Source organism: Rhinolophus hipposideros, assembly GCF_964194185.1.
Source record: "Rhinolophus hipposideros genome assembly, chromosome: 13".
NCBI lineage: Eukaryota > Metazoa > Chordata > Mammalia > Chiroptera > Rhinolophidae > Rhinolophus > Rhinolophus hipposideros.
Genome location: NC_138059.1, coordinates 31,888,571 through 31,907,789, shown reverse-complemented (window position 1 = coordinate 31,907,789; position 19,219 = coordinate 31,888,571). Strand labels below are relative to the sequence as shown.

The 19,219-nt window shown below is 34.1% G+C and overlaps 1 protein-coding gene across 1 annotated transcript; it reads right to left on the bottom strand.

Annotated features, from left to right (window-relative positions):
• Window positions 1-7,564: 7,564 nt before the first annotated feature.
• On the bottom strand, window positions 7,565-16,603 carry FBXO43 (F-box protein 43; the record flags this gene model as incomplete). Its single annotated transcript, XM_081070815.1, has 4 exons — window positions 15,138-16,603; window positions 12,555-12,657; window positions 7,911-8,114; window positions 7,565-7,813 (listed from the first exon to the last, which is right to left on the bottom strand). The coding sequence occupies exons 1-4, from the start codon at window positions 16,586-16,588 to the stop codon at window positions 7,565-7,567; spliced, it is 2,007 nt and encodes a 668-aa protein (XP_080926941.1). The 5' UTR covers window positions 16,589-16,603.
• Between the last annotated feature and the right edge of the window lie 2,616 nt (window positions 16,604-19,219).

Here is a 19,219-nt window from a genome sequence, read left to right as displayed (position 1 = left end):
AAGCCAAACCAACAGTATTTGAGTCTCCAATAAAGCAGCAGCATCAGAACCAAAGCTTTGCTGCCACAGGACAGTGGTACTGCTTAGGTTAGTATGAATAGGCAGAAAGCCAAGGCAAACAGCCACCATTTTTAACCCCAACTCTAAACTCACTAGTGTGGTACCAACACATGTTTAAGCTCCTCTAAGCCTTATCTGGGGTAAAAAATGCAAATAATAATGGTACCACCCTCATAGCTTTGTTCTTAATAAGATAATGTCTGCAAGATACATAGTTCATTTTCTGGCCAAATTAAAGATTATCCACCAACAATAAAGATCGATATTTTAAATTGGGGTCACTGTCTCAGGATTCCACAGCCCTTTTAGTCAACATTTACTGTGTCTCTGTATCAGTTTAGTATACACTAGAGCACTAAAGAGAGGTAAGAAAAAATAGCCCCTGCCCTTGGAATATTTACACTCCTAATGAAATAATTCAAGGGCACTTTCAAAGTAACCAGAAAATGAATGTAAATTATCCTCTGTATCAGGAGGGAGGCAACCCATGTCCCTTCCCCTGGTAGCAGAGAATAAGTAAAAGAGAACTTTCATGTCAGCTGCCTTGACACCTCCTGGTTTTAAATAATGACACAGAGCTTCTTCTCTCTGTCCTCATAGTACCCTGTGTACACCTGACCCAGGCTGGGCATAGGAGGTAGCTGGGAAGGCTTTTGCCAAACACTGAACTTCTGTTCAGTGCTTAGGTACTAGACTATGTACTGGGGTTACAGACACAGGACAAAGGAATTCACTGTCTAATGAGGAAAACATAAAAGTTCTGATATATGCTGTGATAACACAAAGGGGCTCTGGAGAGTGACATAACCAGCCTGGGAGTGGGGGAAGGTTATCAGCCCCAGTGTACACTGGGCAGTCTTAAATGGCAAGTAGGAGGGAGGCAATGTGGAAGGGAGAGAATGACAATCTGAGGCAGAAAGCAGCATCAGCAAACTCTAAGGGAGCACGAGGGCTTGGTACCTCAATTTTAGCTCTCTCAAAAGCTAATAACAATATTTGAGGTTCCCTATGATATCACCTGAAAAAGTAAACAGAGTTGGGAGGTGTATAAAATATTTATCATATGACAACCAATTATTAATTCAGCAATTCAATTAATATTTTAAACTAATGAGAGACACTCATATTTGTACTTCGGTAAGATCATGCAGATTGTTACTACATTTATCAGGGTGATCATTCCGTAAGTTATATAAATATCTAATCACTATGTTGTACACCTGAAACTAAAATGATATGGCATACAATAGTATGTCAACTGTAATTTTAAAAACTTTTTAAATTAAAATTAAAAAAATCACCCAGATGATAATTTATTTGTTCTTTATCCCTGACTTTATTATTATTAAAGTATTCATTTTAAACAAATGAGATTACTCAGCTTTTGTTCAGGTGACACTCAAATAAGCTTCAAGCCAACAGTATTTACCAACCGGCATAAAAACATTCAAGAAATAAAATGACATCTAGTCATAAGATTAACAAATTCTTGGGATCTAATGTACAGCATAGTGATTATAGATAATGATACTGTTATATATAATTGAAAGTTGCTACCAAAGTAGATATTAAGTGTTCTCACTACACACACAAAGAAATGGTCATTATGTGACAGGAAGGATGGAGGTGTTAGTTAATTCTATGATGGTAATCATTTTGCAATATGTAAGTGCATCAAGTCAACACTTTGATCACCTTAAACTTATACAGTGTCATGTCAATTATGTCTCAAAAAAGTTGGAGAAAAAATATACTTTTCTTCCTTTAATTTTATATAAGTACTATGCCTTGAACATGTATTTCCCTCTTTTGAATATCAACACAAAAATATATCTTTGCCACCCTAGCACATAAAAATGTCATATTTACTTTTTGCATGTAGTTATATAACACATTCATAAAGTGATGCATATTTCATCCCTAAAGGACAATATCCTCTGCCCCTAAACACCTAAAATATGTGTATATATGTATACATACATATCCTCTCATTTGTATCATCATATTCATATTATGATTCACTGTCCTATTATGTAAATCGTTAATTCAGCAATTAATACTTGCTGCATCATCCATCATGCACAAGACACTTTGCTAAAGGAGGCAGAGAGCCAAGGAAAACAAATCTGCTCTTAAGGAATTTGTCAATCGTAGGAGACAGGTAAAGAATTTAATACAAATAAGACATGGCACAGAAAGATATAAATAAACACTAGATTCAAAGAAGACCAACATTTCATATTTGTTAGAGAAATCAGAAAATGATTCATGGAAAGAAACTAAGGATTAGCTTCATTCGATGGGAGTTAATATGGCAAGAAAGAGAGGAAATGGGAGAAAGCGGAGGAGGTTGAGAAAACAATAAGGAGTCTAGTTTGGCTGGAACAAAGTGCACAGAGTGGAACGATGGGAGAGATTGCTAGAAAGTTAGGAGCATTAGGATATCCTAAATTCTGCTTCATTTTTAATAGGAAGCAACGTAATTAGAGCCACATTTTAGTACAAATACCCTGGCAATGGATATTTAGGACAGTTTCAGAAGGGAAGAAAGCAAAAGCAAAGAGACCTGTTAGAAGGCATTTATAGGATGTAGGCAGGATGTGACTAGGACCTGAATCAAGTACCACCTTTCTGCAGAAAGGAGAATGCCAGAGGGAAATAATTGGTAGGGCGCCTCCACCACTCATAACCAGCACTCATCTCCATATTTCAACTGCACCTTCTACTCCTCTGGCTCCACAGTCCACGGTGCGGGAGCCAAGAGGGCAGAGCCACTGGGCAAGTAAACACAGATGGCTAAGGCACAGACCCCACTGCCAACTAGGTGTTCTGCTGCAAGTCATCCCAGAAAACTGCACTCTTGCAAGCCAGCTAAAATATTTTAATTAGCAACTCTGAGTAATAACTATTACCAAAATTTATTCTATATACACTTTAAAAATTAAGTCAAGGAACATTTCCCCTACCTGGCAATGTCACAGTACATCAATGTCAAACACTAAATGCTAAATTTACTTTTTTGAAGGATTGCCAAAATCACCATAAATGAGTCTTTGGTGCCCCCTTGTGGAATGTTTAGTATGAACTTTGAAACATTTATCCTTCCACACAGATGTAATAAAGGGTATTTCCATCTTTTAAGACATTTAAATCATTGTCTATATGTTACACTATTTTTGAGAGACACAATGTAAAATAAAGCCATGTAAATAAAATGCAAACATGGAACATAAGAAATCATATGTTGAAAATATTCAGTAAATTTTTGTCATAAATTTGAAAATTTTGCTGTATCAAAAATTAAGCAAAGGTAATAGAAAAATTTAGCTTTACACAGTGTTAAGTATCAAAAGGTTTTCTCAACAGCAGTTGTACCCTTAAATTATTGCTAAGAAATTCATAATGATTTTATTATTTAAATACCTGGAATAAATTTAAACATCCATATTTGCACTCATAGAAATGCTAGTACAAAATGATCAGATAACTCTTAAAGTGTCGTTTCTCTCTGTGTTACATATCACAAGTTTCTCACCATTTTTCCCCCCCAAAAATGGGGTCAGAAATAGAAAATACCTGTCCTTTCTGGAAACAAGTATAAGTCAAATAGAAAGAATATTCCTGCCCATCAGCCAACAAGGCTGTTAAGGGGGAAATACAGAGAGGTTCTTATCCTAAGTCAGTAGAAGGTAAAGCATTCATTGGTTTTCTCTAGAAACAACACTCATTCTTTTCCTTGTGTCCTTATTAAGAAGTGAAACAAAGTACAAAAATAAAGCCCTCTTGTTTTGGAATCTTCTTGGGAGCACAGAGTAGACCATCAATAACTGTTTGGTGAACTTTTTCTTATTATTTTAGCTCACCCAATAATCAAAACCTGTAAAAATGCAGTAATTACTGGAATATGGTAATATTTATTCCTGTTTTCAAAATGCCTTGCCTTTAAATTACAAAGACTCTAGGACTAGAGCAGTGGCCTTTCTCTTGAACTGAACTCTCAGATAATAGAATATTCATGCAATTCATGTAGTTTTTCAAATGATGAAGTTGTCTAAGCCACTCAGAAGCTAAGGAACTACTCTATTCAGGCAGAATTGTTCTAAATTAGAATGATTTTCTTCCTGACATACCAATAGATTTTTCTTAAATCACAAAACAATTTTCCATTTAAGACATGGTAATTATATGCACACTGAATTTACCAACAGGGGTTCTGCAAAGACTTTTGTCATGTACAAGTGGCAGACTACCTCTGCTAGAATCCTGACTCCCCGTCACGTGCTGTCTGTGTGATCTTAGATTTAACCTGATTCTTGGTTTTCTGATATATAAAAGGAATAACTGCCTTATAGAGTTGCTGTGAAGAATAAATGAACACATATAAAGGATTTAGAAGCGTGCCTATATATAGTAAGAGCTCAATTCATGATTGGTTGAATTCAGACATTTTTTACAAGCAAGTTAGAGGCTGACTTTATAGTTTCATTCAGCATAATGTTCTATCCTCACAAATGCAATTTCATTTTATTCTATTCACATGCAGCCAATTGTGTATTAACACAGATTGCTGTACCACTTAGAGTTTTAAAAGTGATTTCACAATACATCATCTCTTTTAATTTCTCTTATTTATATATAAAAGAAATAGGCTCAGAATCAATAAGTAACTTGCATAAGAGCACAGCTAGTAAGTAGTTCAGGATACCAACTGAGGCTTTTTGACTCCTAGCCTAGCACTCCTTCCATTACACTCTAACCAGTTGCAAGAAAAATCAGGTAAAAGAAGGCGTAAGCCAAACAAATCTACCGATTACATGTTAAAAACAATTTAAGAAATCATTTACATCCCATTTTTTGTTTAATGAAGCATTAATTACTAAAATCAAATACTAAGAAATTAACAAATTATTAGAAGTATAATGATTTACTTGGATAGAAATTACTAGTAGTACTAAAAAAAAATCTACTCATTCAATAAATATTTATTGAGCACTTTCTACTTGACTGGCACTAGGCTAGGTACTAGGGATGCAATAGTATTTAAGTCAAACATGATATAGTTCAGGTCTTCACAGTTTATACCTTATGGGAAAAGAAAATTAAACAAGCAATTTAAATAAAGTGAACTAAGTGCCGTACAGAGGAAGGACAGGATGCTCGGGAGCATACAGCTTAAGTAAGTGCTCCAGTCAGTTACGATAACACATAATAATTTACAATAATTAGGATAACGCTGATTGTTTTCTGGACAGCTGGAGCCTTTGTTTAATACAATTGTTCATTAATACTGTATGATTTTCTTCCAGTTAACTTATTTACCTCTTGACCCTATCACAAATGTAAAACCTATTTTTTGAATTCTTACTTTAATTTTTTTCCTCACAAAGTTTTATTATAAAATCATTAAAATATGTGGTATTCAGTCCTTATACTATTTCACTCATAACTACTGGATCATAAAACTAAAATTTAAATTAAAATCAGAAATACAAAAAATTTGAACTTCCATTGTTAACCGCACCTACAAGTAAAAAGGAACACATGGAAAGTATTGATTTCTAAAACTAAATGTTGTAAAAATCTACTTTTTCACCACCAGTGTGAAATATTACATTTTAGTAGACTGGGTAACCACAGGATGATGAATGTGATCACACTGAGAGGGCAGTGTGGCTGCAAAACAAAAGAAAATAACAAAGTGACTCATAATGGACTGGAAATAGGACTCCAGATTCCCCCATTGCACTACTAACAATTTCACATGTAAAGATGTAAAAGTAACATTTGTTTGTCCTTTTCCATTGTTCTGCAATAAAATACAAAAACTCATAAGATATTGGGAAATGTAAACACTTAAAATAAAAAAATAAAAAACACTTAAAATCATATAAGCAATCTTGCATTTCATTTTTCAAAAACATGTCATGGATCTGTGACTTTTAAAACCTAACAAGTCACTTCTGGAATGGCATTTAGTCCAGGTAGAAATCAAGAGCATAAAATAGCAAAAATGTACGTATGACAGAAGAAGATATGATTTGATCTGAGCCAGAGAAAGAAAGGTCAAAGATAAGTACATAGTTTGGATTAAATCAAAGAGTTGATTTCATAAATTAAGAGAATCAAGACTGGGAATAATTCCTAAAAACAAAGAAACTTCTCTGATGGAGGAAAAAAATGCAGTCTTAAGTGAACAACATTAGTTGTTCCTAATATTGATCCTGATGTGGAAAATATCTCAGGAAATTAAATAGATATTAAAAACTAAACTTGGTTAGAATCAAATAAATCAGAAAATGTGATGTAAAATTTATGGACTGCATAACATATTAAATATAACTAACAATTTATTCATATTTATATTTAACCTCCTAAAATTCTTTGTGAAATTAGAAAGGATATGATAAAATTTAATATTTAGCAGTTAATCAAAAAAATTTAGGGAGTTAAACTACAAAATTAAAAATTAGGGTAGATTTTTCCAAATATATCCATATCTAATGCACACTTTAAAATTGTCTTATTAAAACAATGTATAAGAAAAGCTACATTGTAAATCTGTGTATATAGTGTGGACACAGGCATATACACACATCTGTTACCTAGACACAAAGAATTTATGAAACTATCTTCAAATTTTCCTCTGGGTTTAGTAATTTGTTCAACAGAACTTACCCTTCTTGCTGCTCTTCTATAAATGAACCACACAACTTCATTTTTGGAAAGAGGTACATTATAAACAATTTAATAAATTTTATTAAAAGATAAAAAACCTTATCTTTTCCAAGCAGCCCAAATTGGTCAGAATATTGATACCCAGGCTAGAATAAACAAATGAAAAATCAGTGACTATAGTTCTGGAATTTTAAAAAGTACTTACATGAAATGTATGACTCATATAGTTTATTGACTAAGATTCCCATTGTGAATAACCACATACGTCTAATAATTTACTTTTTATGTCTTCTTATTTATCAATATTAAGTAAATTTTATTTAACCAGAAGTCTGCCCAAATATGACTCTCACCAAATTAAGAGAAAGATTATAAATTCAATAGAACTTCTAAAAACATTTTATTTATATTTCATTTCAAATACTCATTTTCCAAATCTATTAAGGCCATCAATCTCAAATTCAAAATTTAATATTATTTGGAAAACTATTTTTTAAAAGTGATTGAAGTACATTTCACCACATAGTGATGAAATGCACACTTTTTAAATATTACATGAAACAGTTAAATACATATATGATAACATTGAAAATTCTTTATTTAAAACTCTAAATTATTAAAATGCATAAAAGTAACATAGTAAAATAAAATTTTTTCAATACTCACTACTTTAAAGAAAACATACAATGACATCGATTGTAATATATACAATAGGAAATAAATCATCATCTGTCATTAATGGGAAAATTTGCATGCTTTCAAAATATTCATAATTTTATCTCAGACAAAACGTTGCGTGGGGAATGCTTCTTTTATATTTAAAGTCTCTTTAGAGGCGTTTTAAATTCCGCTTACTCTGGGCACTTCCTGGAAGAACATCTTTTCTATTTCTTGGATTTGCTGTTCCTCTACTACATTCTTCAGACCCATGATAAGCACACAAACATAACACACAAAAGTCAAAACCACAGGCTCTTCGGCTACACAGTCCCCTTTTCTTATATGGCTGGTACTTAGCAGGGGATTGGCACCTTGGGCAAGGTTTTAATGCTTCATCAATAAAAAGTGTTTTGGCAACCTGCAGTAAAAGCATATACACTAAATCTTCCAGTTTCATATAGAGAATGGCTTTATTTCAAGCTCTGTAAGTATTTCTAATAACGTATGATACTCACCTTAACATATTCTTCCTGTTTACTATGTAAGTGAGTAACTGAAGAGCTTGCTATAGGTGTCAAAACTTCTCCCCAAGGAGAAAATGTTGAAACTTGTTCTTTCTGAGAACCTGGTGTCCTAGCCTGAGCTTGTACAGATCTTAAAGCTGATCGATTTAAAAGATGGAGCCGAGTGGCAGCATCCTGAACATTTAAAATAGCCCCCTGTGGTAAAAGACAAGAGGGGTCAGTACTGTAACATCAAAAGTTCCAGGACAGCTTTCTGATGCACATGTATTTAAATGTTTGGAACTGGTTTCACACCACTAGAATTTTCTCCCTAAGCTATTTATTTCTAGAAATTCTTTTTCTTTTATCTAACATTTAAAAGTCGAAGGAATATACATATATTAAAAATTAAAACAATAAATGTTAGCTTTAAGTTTGCATGATTGGTTATTTTTCTGTTTAAGGCATGGGTTGACAGACTTTTTCTGAAAAGAGCCAGATAGTACACATTTACACTTCTCATGCCAGATAGTTGCAGCTACTCAACTGCCATTTTAGCAAAAGCAGTGTAGAGACACAAAAACGAAAGAGCAGGGAGGGCTGAGTTCCAATAAAACTTAATTTAAAAACACAGGTGACAGACAAGATTTGTCCCTCAGACCAGAGTTTGCCAACCTGTTTTAAGCCAAGGTCTACGAAGAGGTGAGTCCTTTTTAAAGTTTGCTATGGAATATCATGGACTTCTTTGAAGGTTTCTTACCTTAGCCATATGTCAAAAGAGTAATGGGCCTGGTTAGACCATGACACCCAATTTGTTTGGCTGGTTTTTGCAATACTTGCAAATACATAATTCATTTTTTACCCTTAAGCTTTAACAGCTTTGATATTTTAAAAGGAAATCACTTTTATCTGAACTGGATTTCCACATCACTCAAATGTTCAGCCAAGAAATATTTTCAATGAGTAATCCTTATAGCCTTCTACTTTGTTAAAGTTGGTAGTGAAAACAAAGTATGGGTTTTTTGTTGTTTTTTTAAAAAAAAAAATTGGCATTCTTAACCAATTATCAAAATTAAATGTGCTGCGGGTGAGTTTCCTCATTTCTCCAAGTATAATTGTGTTTCCTCTCCCTTGATAGTCCACCGTAGCCACAATTGGCTCCTAACAGTGGGGAGACCTAAAACATGAGAAATTATTGTAGGATAAATATAGGAAATGAGGTTAGCTGGTCATGAAAAATTACATGATTAACAGTTTAACAACATAAATAAGTGTAATGGATGAATATTGGTTTTCAGAAATTAGAATAAATAGTTGAAATTTTTCAAGGACTCAGTACTCTTTATATTACATTTGTATAAATGATTTGCAGCATAGGCCACAAGCACATCACACAAGAGCACACAAGACAAAATTTCAATGGATTTTGATGCAGTTGTAAACACAGTGATTGTGCATGTACCAAAAAATAAATAAATAGAGATATGTGTTTGAAGCAAATTTCAGCCACAGAAGAAACATTCATTCATTTAACAAATATTTATAGAACACCTAAAGGTTCCACGTGAATAAAACAGTCTAATCCCTGTTCTCCTGGAGCTTGAAGTATGTGCTACTATCTCTGAATGATACAAGGCAATGCAGTTAACTAAGGCACATGTTCGTTAACACACAAAATTTTTGAAACACAGCCATCATCATGTTATCAGAGAACATTTAAAAGTGAGAGTGGAGTCACCTCATGATTGTTCATTTCCATAATTATAAGAAAACAGTGAAGAATACAGTAGATTTAGAAATTCAATGGAAAAGGTATTCCAATTTTAATGCTCATTCTCACTGCTACAAAGCAAACATAAAATTGAGATCCTATTATACATAGCTGGTCTGTCTGTGCATTCTAATTTTCACACTAAGGAGTTTTCAGTGATGCTATACAACTGTGAGGAAAACCATTTAACAACTTTGTTTTGGTTCATGACCCATTAGGATAATTCAGGTAGAAAGCAACCAGTCCATATTAGAATGACAGGGCAAACAAATGGCACCAGCAGGATGTCTCTGAGGAAAAGAAGGAACAGATAGAATACATGATTTGTTTGGACTTACACAGAGGAGATTTCCAGTTCTGGTGGATAAGAAGAGATGAATCAGGGATCTGTATAGAGAAACACTATGCAAAAAAGAAAGAAACTGGGCAATTATTAACTCTGGAAGTTATATAAGAAAAAAAGGTATAACCATATGCACTACATATTACAGCTGTCAAAAAATCATAATAATCTCAACAGTCTTTATAATGTCAGCATCTAATTCTGATTTGCTCCCAAATGATGGTGTAGTTAAGATAGGACAAAGGGAGAAAGGCATTCAGAGAGAGGTGGGTAGGGAGTGGTAGTAATGGTGAGAGGTTAGAGAACAATCCCCTTCATAGAAAAATGCCAAGAAATAGCAATAAAGGCATGTTATTTAGAAATATCGACATAAATATCAGAAGGACCATATCTAAAAAGATATGTTAGGAAGGCAATTAATATCTTCACCATTATAACTAAAGACTTTAAAGTGATTGCCTTGAAGGGACAGGAAGCAAGAGTAGGAAGGGAGAGGGCAGGACAAGGTGTTTTGTTATAAGCCTCATTGTCCAATTTGATTACTTTAACCATGTATGTTTTACTTTGAAAAAAAATTTGAAAAGAAAACCAAAACAAGAAAACAAAAAGTACAGTCCTTTAAGAAACCAAGATAAAAAAATAAGTAGTGGGTAAGCTGTGAAGATTAAATATTTTATATAGAATTACCTGGAGGGTTGCCAAACACAACAACAGGTTTCTTCCTAATAAGATGTAAGGAGTACATGGGGCTAAAAGTTTAATATTAATAGGTTCTGGCTTAAAAAATGTTTTTTAAGTCTGTCCTTAGCATGTAGGGCAGCACTCAAGAAAGATGTTAGAAAGGCAATTAATATCTTCACCATTTTTAGCTCCCAGAGGCAGCAGTTGTAGCCATAAGTAGCCAGGAGCTGTGAATAAGTCATAAACTAATCTTAGGTGAGAAGGTAAAACTTTTCCCCAAAGTAAAACAGATAGTCAAAATTTTAGTTAACAGCAGGCCCTAATATTTCACTGTAATGAGAAACCCACCAATCTGTATCTAGGTGTTCATATTTGTTTATGCCATGCTTCATCTCAATTATTAATCAAATTAAAAATTTACTTACGTTATTAAATGCTTCTTACTAGAACAAGAATAAGGGGGTGAACTCTCAGAGTATCTTTTGGTATTATGCCTGAGAAAGGTCTAAAAGATGAACATACAATAAATATGGGTGCCAGAGTCAGCAGATGCCTATTACACCAAGTAGCGTCCCTAGGAAGAATTAATCAGCTTCTGTAGGACTTGTCTTGTAACTTTAAAGCTGGACCTCACATCTTCCAGGGAGCGCACATTTACGAAGCTTTATGAGTACCGATCTGCCATGCTCACACACCTCCAGGCCTTCATATTCACTATTCCCTCTGCTAAACACTATCCCCTCTCTTCACCTGGATAACTACTAATTCATCATTCATCCCTCGGCTGAGATGCAATTTTTCTGAGAAGCCTCTTGATTCCCAAGTATCTAAAACTCCTTTTAGTTATTTTTTACTTATTTTTAAATTTTTATTAAATCTATTGGGGTGACATTGGTTACTAAAATTATATAGGTTTCAAGTGTACAATTCTATAATAAATCATCTATATATTGCATTGTGTGTTCACCACCCAGAGTCAGTTCTCCTTCCATCACCATATATTTGGCCCCCCTTTATCCTCCTCTACCCCCTCCCTTTACCTTCTAGTAACCACTAAACTGTTGTCTGTGTCTGATTTTTTGTTTGTTTGTCTTGTTCATCTATTGCTTTCAATTTTATATCCCATATGAGTGAAATCATATGGTTGACTTTTCTGTCTGATTTATTTCATTTAGCATGATAATCTCAAGATCTATGAACCCCTATGTTCATTGCAGAATTATTCACAGTGGCCAAGAAATGGAAACAACCAAAGTGTCCTTCAATAGATGACTGAATAAAGAAGATGTGGTACAGATATACAATGGACTATTACTGGGCCATAAGAAAAGATGAAATACTGCCATTTGTGACAACATGGATGGATCTTGCAACTTTCCTTTTAAATGTTCCAGGAGAACTAACTCTGGGCTTCCCCTAACACACCTGAATTGTAATCACCTGTTTACCTGTATCACTCACAGGGTAAGAGCTCCAAGAGAGCAGAGACCATGTCAGAAATATTTATCATTGGAATCTAAGCAACTGACACATAATAGCCACTCAAAAGACTGAATAGAAAATGCTATAAGGATATTTAATTATGAATGGATTCAGCATATTACTACTATTCAAATACTGCTAACAGCACATATACTTACAAAACAAACCCAACAAGATGTTCTTGATGCTAGGTAGTCAACTCCACTGACAGTCCAGAAGAAAACAGAGTTTGGGAAAGGTAAAAAGTTTATAAGTGAATGTTTGCTAAATGGAAAAGGTTGGAAATTAAGAGTAAAACCAAATTAGGTTGTCCAGCAATATAGGATTATTAGATACTTATAATTTAGGATCTATTTTAGAAAAGTATTATATACATTACCTCAGAATCTGTTTTCAGTTGTGTGATAAAAAATTTCCTCCTCCGATTTGCTTTTTTATCTTGAACAATAATTTCATGCCAATTTCTGCTCACTTTCCAAACACTATAACAAAAAGATCAGTCCTTATGTTGTATATATTCCACAAGATTAACATTCTCTGCACTTGTCAATTAATAAGAAAAAATTTTTTTAAAACATGTTGGACAGTAAATTTAAACCTAAAAATTTACATTAAAAATATGACGATCTATATTGTTGCTTCATATTGTTTTACCACGTGAAAGAAATCCTAGTAAAATATTAAATATATACCAGCATTATGTTGATAGATTATTACCTTAGAAACAGTTAAGGGAAAAACATAATTTCGTATAAAGCCAATATGAGTCCATTGGAAGACTGATTAACAGCATTTAACTTTAAATGTGACACTAAAACTGAAAATTTGGAAAATGACTTCAGCAAATGACTGTCAACTATAGCACAAGATGTTTTTATCAATTTCTCCTATTAATGTATTTAACAAATCTATCATTTTGACTAAATAAACATATGATCAATCCTTCATTGGAAGTACTAAGCACCAAACAATAAATATTATTATGAGTAGCACTACAAAGTTCCAATTTTATAAACCAAAGTGTATGAGAATGAAGCAGCTAAAGAAAAAACAATTTATGTCCAGTGATTGCTTATTTAATATCAATAACTTTGACTATACTAATTATTAAAGATAATCCTTCAACTGTTAATGTGGTGTTTTTCATTATTCTAATTTAACAAATCAAAGAAAGTAAGACCAAACAGTCAGCTGGGGGAAAAAAGTCACTTGTTATGGAGGACCCTAGTAATACTTCAGATATCAACACTACTATTCTTCTAGCTACTGGGGCCAGTTGCCATTCATCGCCTCTCCCTAAACTGATACACGTACCTTATATCAGATTGATGAAGAAGAATAGGCAGAAAGTCACCCATTAAAAGCGAAGAAATGAACTATATAATTGGGTATTTGCCACAGCTATTTAAACTGACCATAACCTTAAATTACCAAGAATAAACACTGCTAACATTATACATGCATTCCGCAGTACACACACTATAAATTTGGAGGCCTGGGCAGGAAAGGTAATTATTAAAGCGTGACTCAATATCAACTACTCCCACAAATGAGTACCCAAAAGTATCACCCAAGTTTTATTTTAACTGGTCTGTATCCAAATATACTCCAGCATACAAAAATAAAGTTCCTACATGTCAGCTATCTCTTACTCTTTTAAATGACTAATTTATCTCATTTGAACATTTTTAAAAGGCATACAAAATATAGGTGCACTAATCTGTTTATTATCCTACTTGTTAGACCAAATACATTCGTAATCAAATCTTTTCAAAAACACTTTAAACCTTAAGAGTTTGTAGGAAAACATTGGATGAGAAATCAGAGGGCTCGATTGTAAATCCAGAGTTATTCTTATCTCCTTGAGTGACTGTTGGCTGGTCACTAAACTTCTCTGGAGCTGTTTCCTCATCTGCAAAATACATGACTGAACTAGATATCTCAGACTTCCAGCTATGAAATTCTACAATTCTCTATAAGAGCTTCCAATTAATTCATGGCAGAAAGGTGAAGAAGGGCTCTAAGAGAAGTAGTGGCCATAAAAACAGCAAGGACTCAATGAATCAAACTCTTGACATATTCCTATCAAAAAGGAGGTTCACTAACTCTCCTGTATGCCCTCATCAAACCATCAGTTCACAGAAATCCTGTTCCACATGTTCTCCCTCCTTCCTGGTCATGGCATTCCCGAGGGTTTTGTCTTCTGATAGTCCTGCAACTCCCCAAAATTGCCTGTATAAACACTCTCACTTTAGTCTTTATAACACTACCTCTCACCCCAATACTCCTGTTTGACATAGTTTCCCTTTAATTATGTAGCAGCACTCAGTATACTGAAATCTCTGTGATCATAAATTCTTCAGTTTCTAATTCCTTGAAATTCCCAAATGTAATTAATTTCCACTGCTGTGTTTAAAATAAAATAATCCATATTCCCTTGGTCTCTGGAAAGACCAAACCCTAAAATGAAAGCTAACCATTGTTCTTCAATTCTAAAACTTAAATAACTAAATGATATCTTTTGTATGTTGTCATTTCTTAGTTACTATAATGCTTTACATTATTTCTGACCAAGTGTCATAACTTCAATAGTTTGCAATCTGACAACAGGATGTGAACTATGAAATAAATCATTAAATAACTTTTGTTGAATAAAGCTTGTCATTTTGAAATTTTAAAGTTCAACTTTTAGGAACTCTCTTCCCAAATGACTGACATGACCTTTATCAAGAAGACGACTATATTGTTGCTTCTAAAGAAGGCTTTAACATGGAAGGAACTATACCAGTAAGCTCTATCAGGGAGTTCACTAAACCACCTTTGATAAATTGTAAGACAATCAGATAGAAATAATAAAACAAAACAAACAAAAAGCAGGAAAACTACTCATGAAAAAGCTTTCCAACTTTTTTTAAAAAGTGATAAAAGGCAGTTTTATGTCAAAAAAAAAATTATTTCTTACCTGCATAGGCTTTCTGCAGTCAAGAAATCTAAAACCATTGTGAGAATATGCTTTAAATTTCTATATTTTAATTCTGTTAAGATGTCCAGTTTTTCTATGCCCATTTTCTTGCCAATTAGTCCTGCAAGTACATACTGCAGCAGAGCTATTTTCCCCCTATCCCCATCTTCCAAGAATGCATGTGTACTGTTCTGCTGGAATCTTTTCCTTTTACTTTTCATAAAGAGCTCATGCACTAATTGCAAGGCTGGGGTCTTTGACAAATTCTTAAAGCTCAAAATCGAATCCCCACTCTGACTGTCACTGCACGGCTGACTCTCTGAGATGTCTGAAGCAGCTGCTGGTGTTATTTCAGAATCAGAGTGGGTGATCTTTTCCTCTTCTGTCTCAGACTGTGAGCCTTGCTCTGGAAGGGTGGACAATCTTCTCAACCTTCCTAGACGCTTTGACCCCACTTTGAGCGTTCCCTTATGCCTCTGAAGTAATTCTTGAAAAGAACCCTCCTGGTCAGAGAGGAAATCTTCTGATTTATCCAAGCAAAGTGAGTCAAAACCACTATCTTTGGGTGTTGAAATATTGCCTCTCACTTCAGCTGAAGGAGAAAGCCTTTGACTTGCCTTAAATTTAATGTTTGCTACAAGGTTACTTATTGGAGTCACAAATATGTCCTCATCTGTTTCACACGTTGTGCCACTATCAGAGCCCAGAAGTTCCGGATATGGATTCTCATCAGTAACACATAGACTGCTATTGCTAAAGTCATGGGTGACAGAGTCTTTAAAATTATTGCCCTGAATAGGAGATATACATTCAACTTCAAACAGGTTACAGTCATCTTTGGAGTCATCAACTGTAGAAGTCTTCTGTTGAGAAAAATTCAGTCTCAATTTTTGACTGCTGGAAGTTGCTTCTTCTGTTGTCAAAATGCTAGTAACTAAAGCACTAAAATTATTTTGCCTTGGAAAACCTGAAGCACTGCTTGGAATATTTTTTTCTAAGTTGAGAGCTTGGCTTACACTACTTTCTAGAGAACTATTTTGTGGTTCAAAGTCTCCCTTTAGAAGAGAAAAAGATATGTCCAGCCTTCTGCGCAGTAAAAATTTTTTTCCACCAACTTTAGGAGTTTCAAAAAGTTCTGGGATTTTATCCTTTTCCTTCCTAGGGAAGACAAATCTCTTTTTTTGAGTGGGGGACTCTAAAGCATGTCTTAAGCCCAGACTTGAAGTTTCAGGATGTTCATAGTTTAATGTCAGACCTTTTTCTTCCTTTCCAAAAAATTCTTTATCTGTAGTATCAAAGCTGCAGGATTTTGACAACTCACTGTAGCCACTATCTTGAAATGAAGATGTAGAACATAAATCTCTGAAGCTGAAGTACTTGAAATTGACAGTGGGAGAGTCCACCTCATTTCCTGCTCCAGTTTGAGCGTGATCTGAATGCCTTTCTGACATCTTCAAAATCTGTTTCTACAAAGTGAAAACCAATTTTACTCTTCCTTTGAAATGAGTAGCCTCACAAGCTTACACCAAAATATATTGTTATGAGTACAGATAATAAATTTTATGGCAATAAAAAAGTTACTTTAAAAAACAAATCTACAATATACTCATGTGTATTTTACTTAAAACTACTTTTTGACATCATAAAAACAAAAACTTTCAGTTTATATATATTCAGACTAGTCTAAGCACCACGCACAAATATTTTCTTGAACTACACTTGAGAAAATAATCTGGTAGCATCATTTTTAGATGATTTTATTACCTTATGATTTTAACAGCACTAAAGTACAAAATAGTAGTTTTAATATTCTAGCTTATTTGTGCTGGCCATTATCTAGTCAGTTGGATAGTTCAAAGTTCTGGGATGTAACTAAAGCTGCTTAAAAAGAACTATCTGCTAATTTTTAAACAAGTCTTTAGGAAATGTGTCAATTGAGTGCTGTCACCAGATTTAACTGCAAGTTGGCTAAGCAACTTCAGGATAATGTTATGCATACTTATAACAGAAGCCTGTCTCAGAAATTCAGTGACCATTCATTCACAAGGTCTGATTCCCACACTTATACCTTTGCTAAGATCTGGCTCATTGATAAATTACTAACACATCTTCCTGAGCTAACCAAAATGAACCCACTGCCCCATAGATATAGGGCCATTTCACAGTCAGCATGTTATACTCGTTCATGTCTCACTTTCTAAATATTTTGAGACATAAGGTCCAGTTGCAGGTTTGAATTCACAGACAACAGGCAACTATTTGTGGGAAACCCGCTCTTTATAATACTCTTGAAATTTCAAATAAAGAATTCAAGTAAATTACTTAAAGAAGAAATGTGACTCAGTAATCATATTTGTGATGACACAAGGAAAGACTTCATTTTTTCAATAGTATCACAGCTCTTTTTTTTTTAGAAACTTGAATTAAATCTTAACTCAAAGGAAGCTAAGAAAGTCATCATAGTTTCTGATATTTCTCCAGATTATTCAAAGACACTAAGACAACTGTCATTCTTTCAAAGTTTTCTCCAGACCAAACATGATTTTTCTCTATTAAAATAACTTTAGCTGGCTGTAATGGGAAAGTAATTCATTTATGCCTGTTATATTAAATATGTTAATGCATGAACTTTAAAAAAAAAATACTACTCAAACCACAAAATGAAATAGTTTCTTTATGGTATAATGATCATTATTACTGGGCAAAGTATCTAAAGTGGTTTTCAACCTTTTAAACCTCTTTTCCTTTCTGGTAAATCTCACACATGTTTTATTCTGATCTAGAACCCCACAGATCGTGTGAATCACTGCTATCTTCTGTACATGCTTACCAGCCAAGACTATCAAACTCTGCTTTCTACAATTTGTATTGTATTTTAAAACACTTTTGTTTCCAAAATATTAAGTTAATAATATGTGTGTTTTCAAATTTCACCTTCACCCACAAATGTTTCCCTCTCCCGGAGAATCATCCTATGAAGTAACAATTTCCACTCATGACATTTGGTAAAATCAAGTCAAGAAATCCTTTTAAAGTTAAAACAAAATATAACTATTCTACTAATTCACCACTAGGTGCCTCACCGAGCTAGATTTTGGGAAACAGAAGCAAATTGTTAGAAACAAACTGGGATGCAGATATATCATCCTCTCCCCCTAAAAACCATAGGCTACTTGTTATAAACATACAAAAAAAAAATTCTTCTGAATTTTTTTCTGTTCATCTACCCATCTGAAGTTGCCTCAAACGTGCTTTCTTTACTGTCATAATGTTCCTATTTCTACTACCCCAAGACACCGGTCTCAAATAAAACTCGGTTTTTCAAGACTAAGTTTTTTATTATTTTAAATTATTCATGCAAAAATTACAGAATGCCCATTGGCTTACTTAATTTTTATTGATTCAACAGTTCACTGATGAATCAAACAAGCCTCCTTGATATTCAGTTTTTAACACTAAGCTCCTGATAAAGGGTGGAGAACGCTTATCTCTACAGCGCTTTTAGAAATTTAAAAATTTAAAAACACTTGTCAAATCGGAGAATGAAATACTTATTATTTAACTACATGAAAAACCAAATCTCTCTCATTTGTTAAAGTGGAAAATCTTACCATCAGTAAATATTGAGCTCTTGGATGTCAAACTTATGTAGGCTTCCAAACACGAAAATCAGTTTGTCTTGAAAATTCATGTCCAATAAATGCCTCTTAAAGAGAAAACTTTAGGTTGAACTATTAATTGAAACCAACTAACGGTGACTGCTAACATTTGAAAGGTACCGAAAGTACATTTTGCAGGGATTATTTCTAACCTTTGAAAAGGCCTAAATCACTCTGAATTTCCTTCAGCTTTCCACATAACGGGGATTTTAATATCCTTGTTTTCTCCAGCTAGTCTTAGAACTGAGGAAACATCCCAAATTCGGGTTTCTGAAAACGCAGTGTAAGTCTCGGCGCCGTCGTTTACTCCCCCAGGTGCTCTCCGCAGGTGAGTGGGTTACGGTCTCACCAGGGCGACCCTCCCGGGACCCTCCCCAGGCCCGACTGGCGGGGGAGGCTCGACGGGGCCGCCAGGGCCCTTGG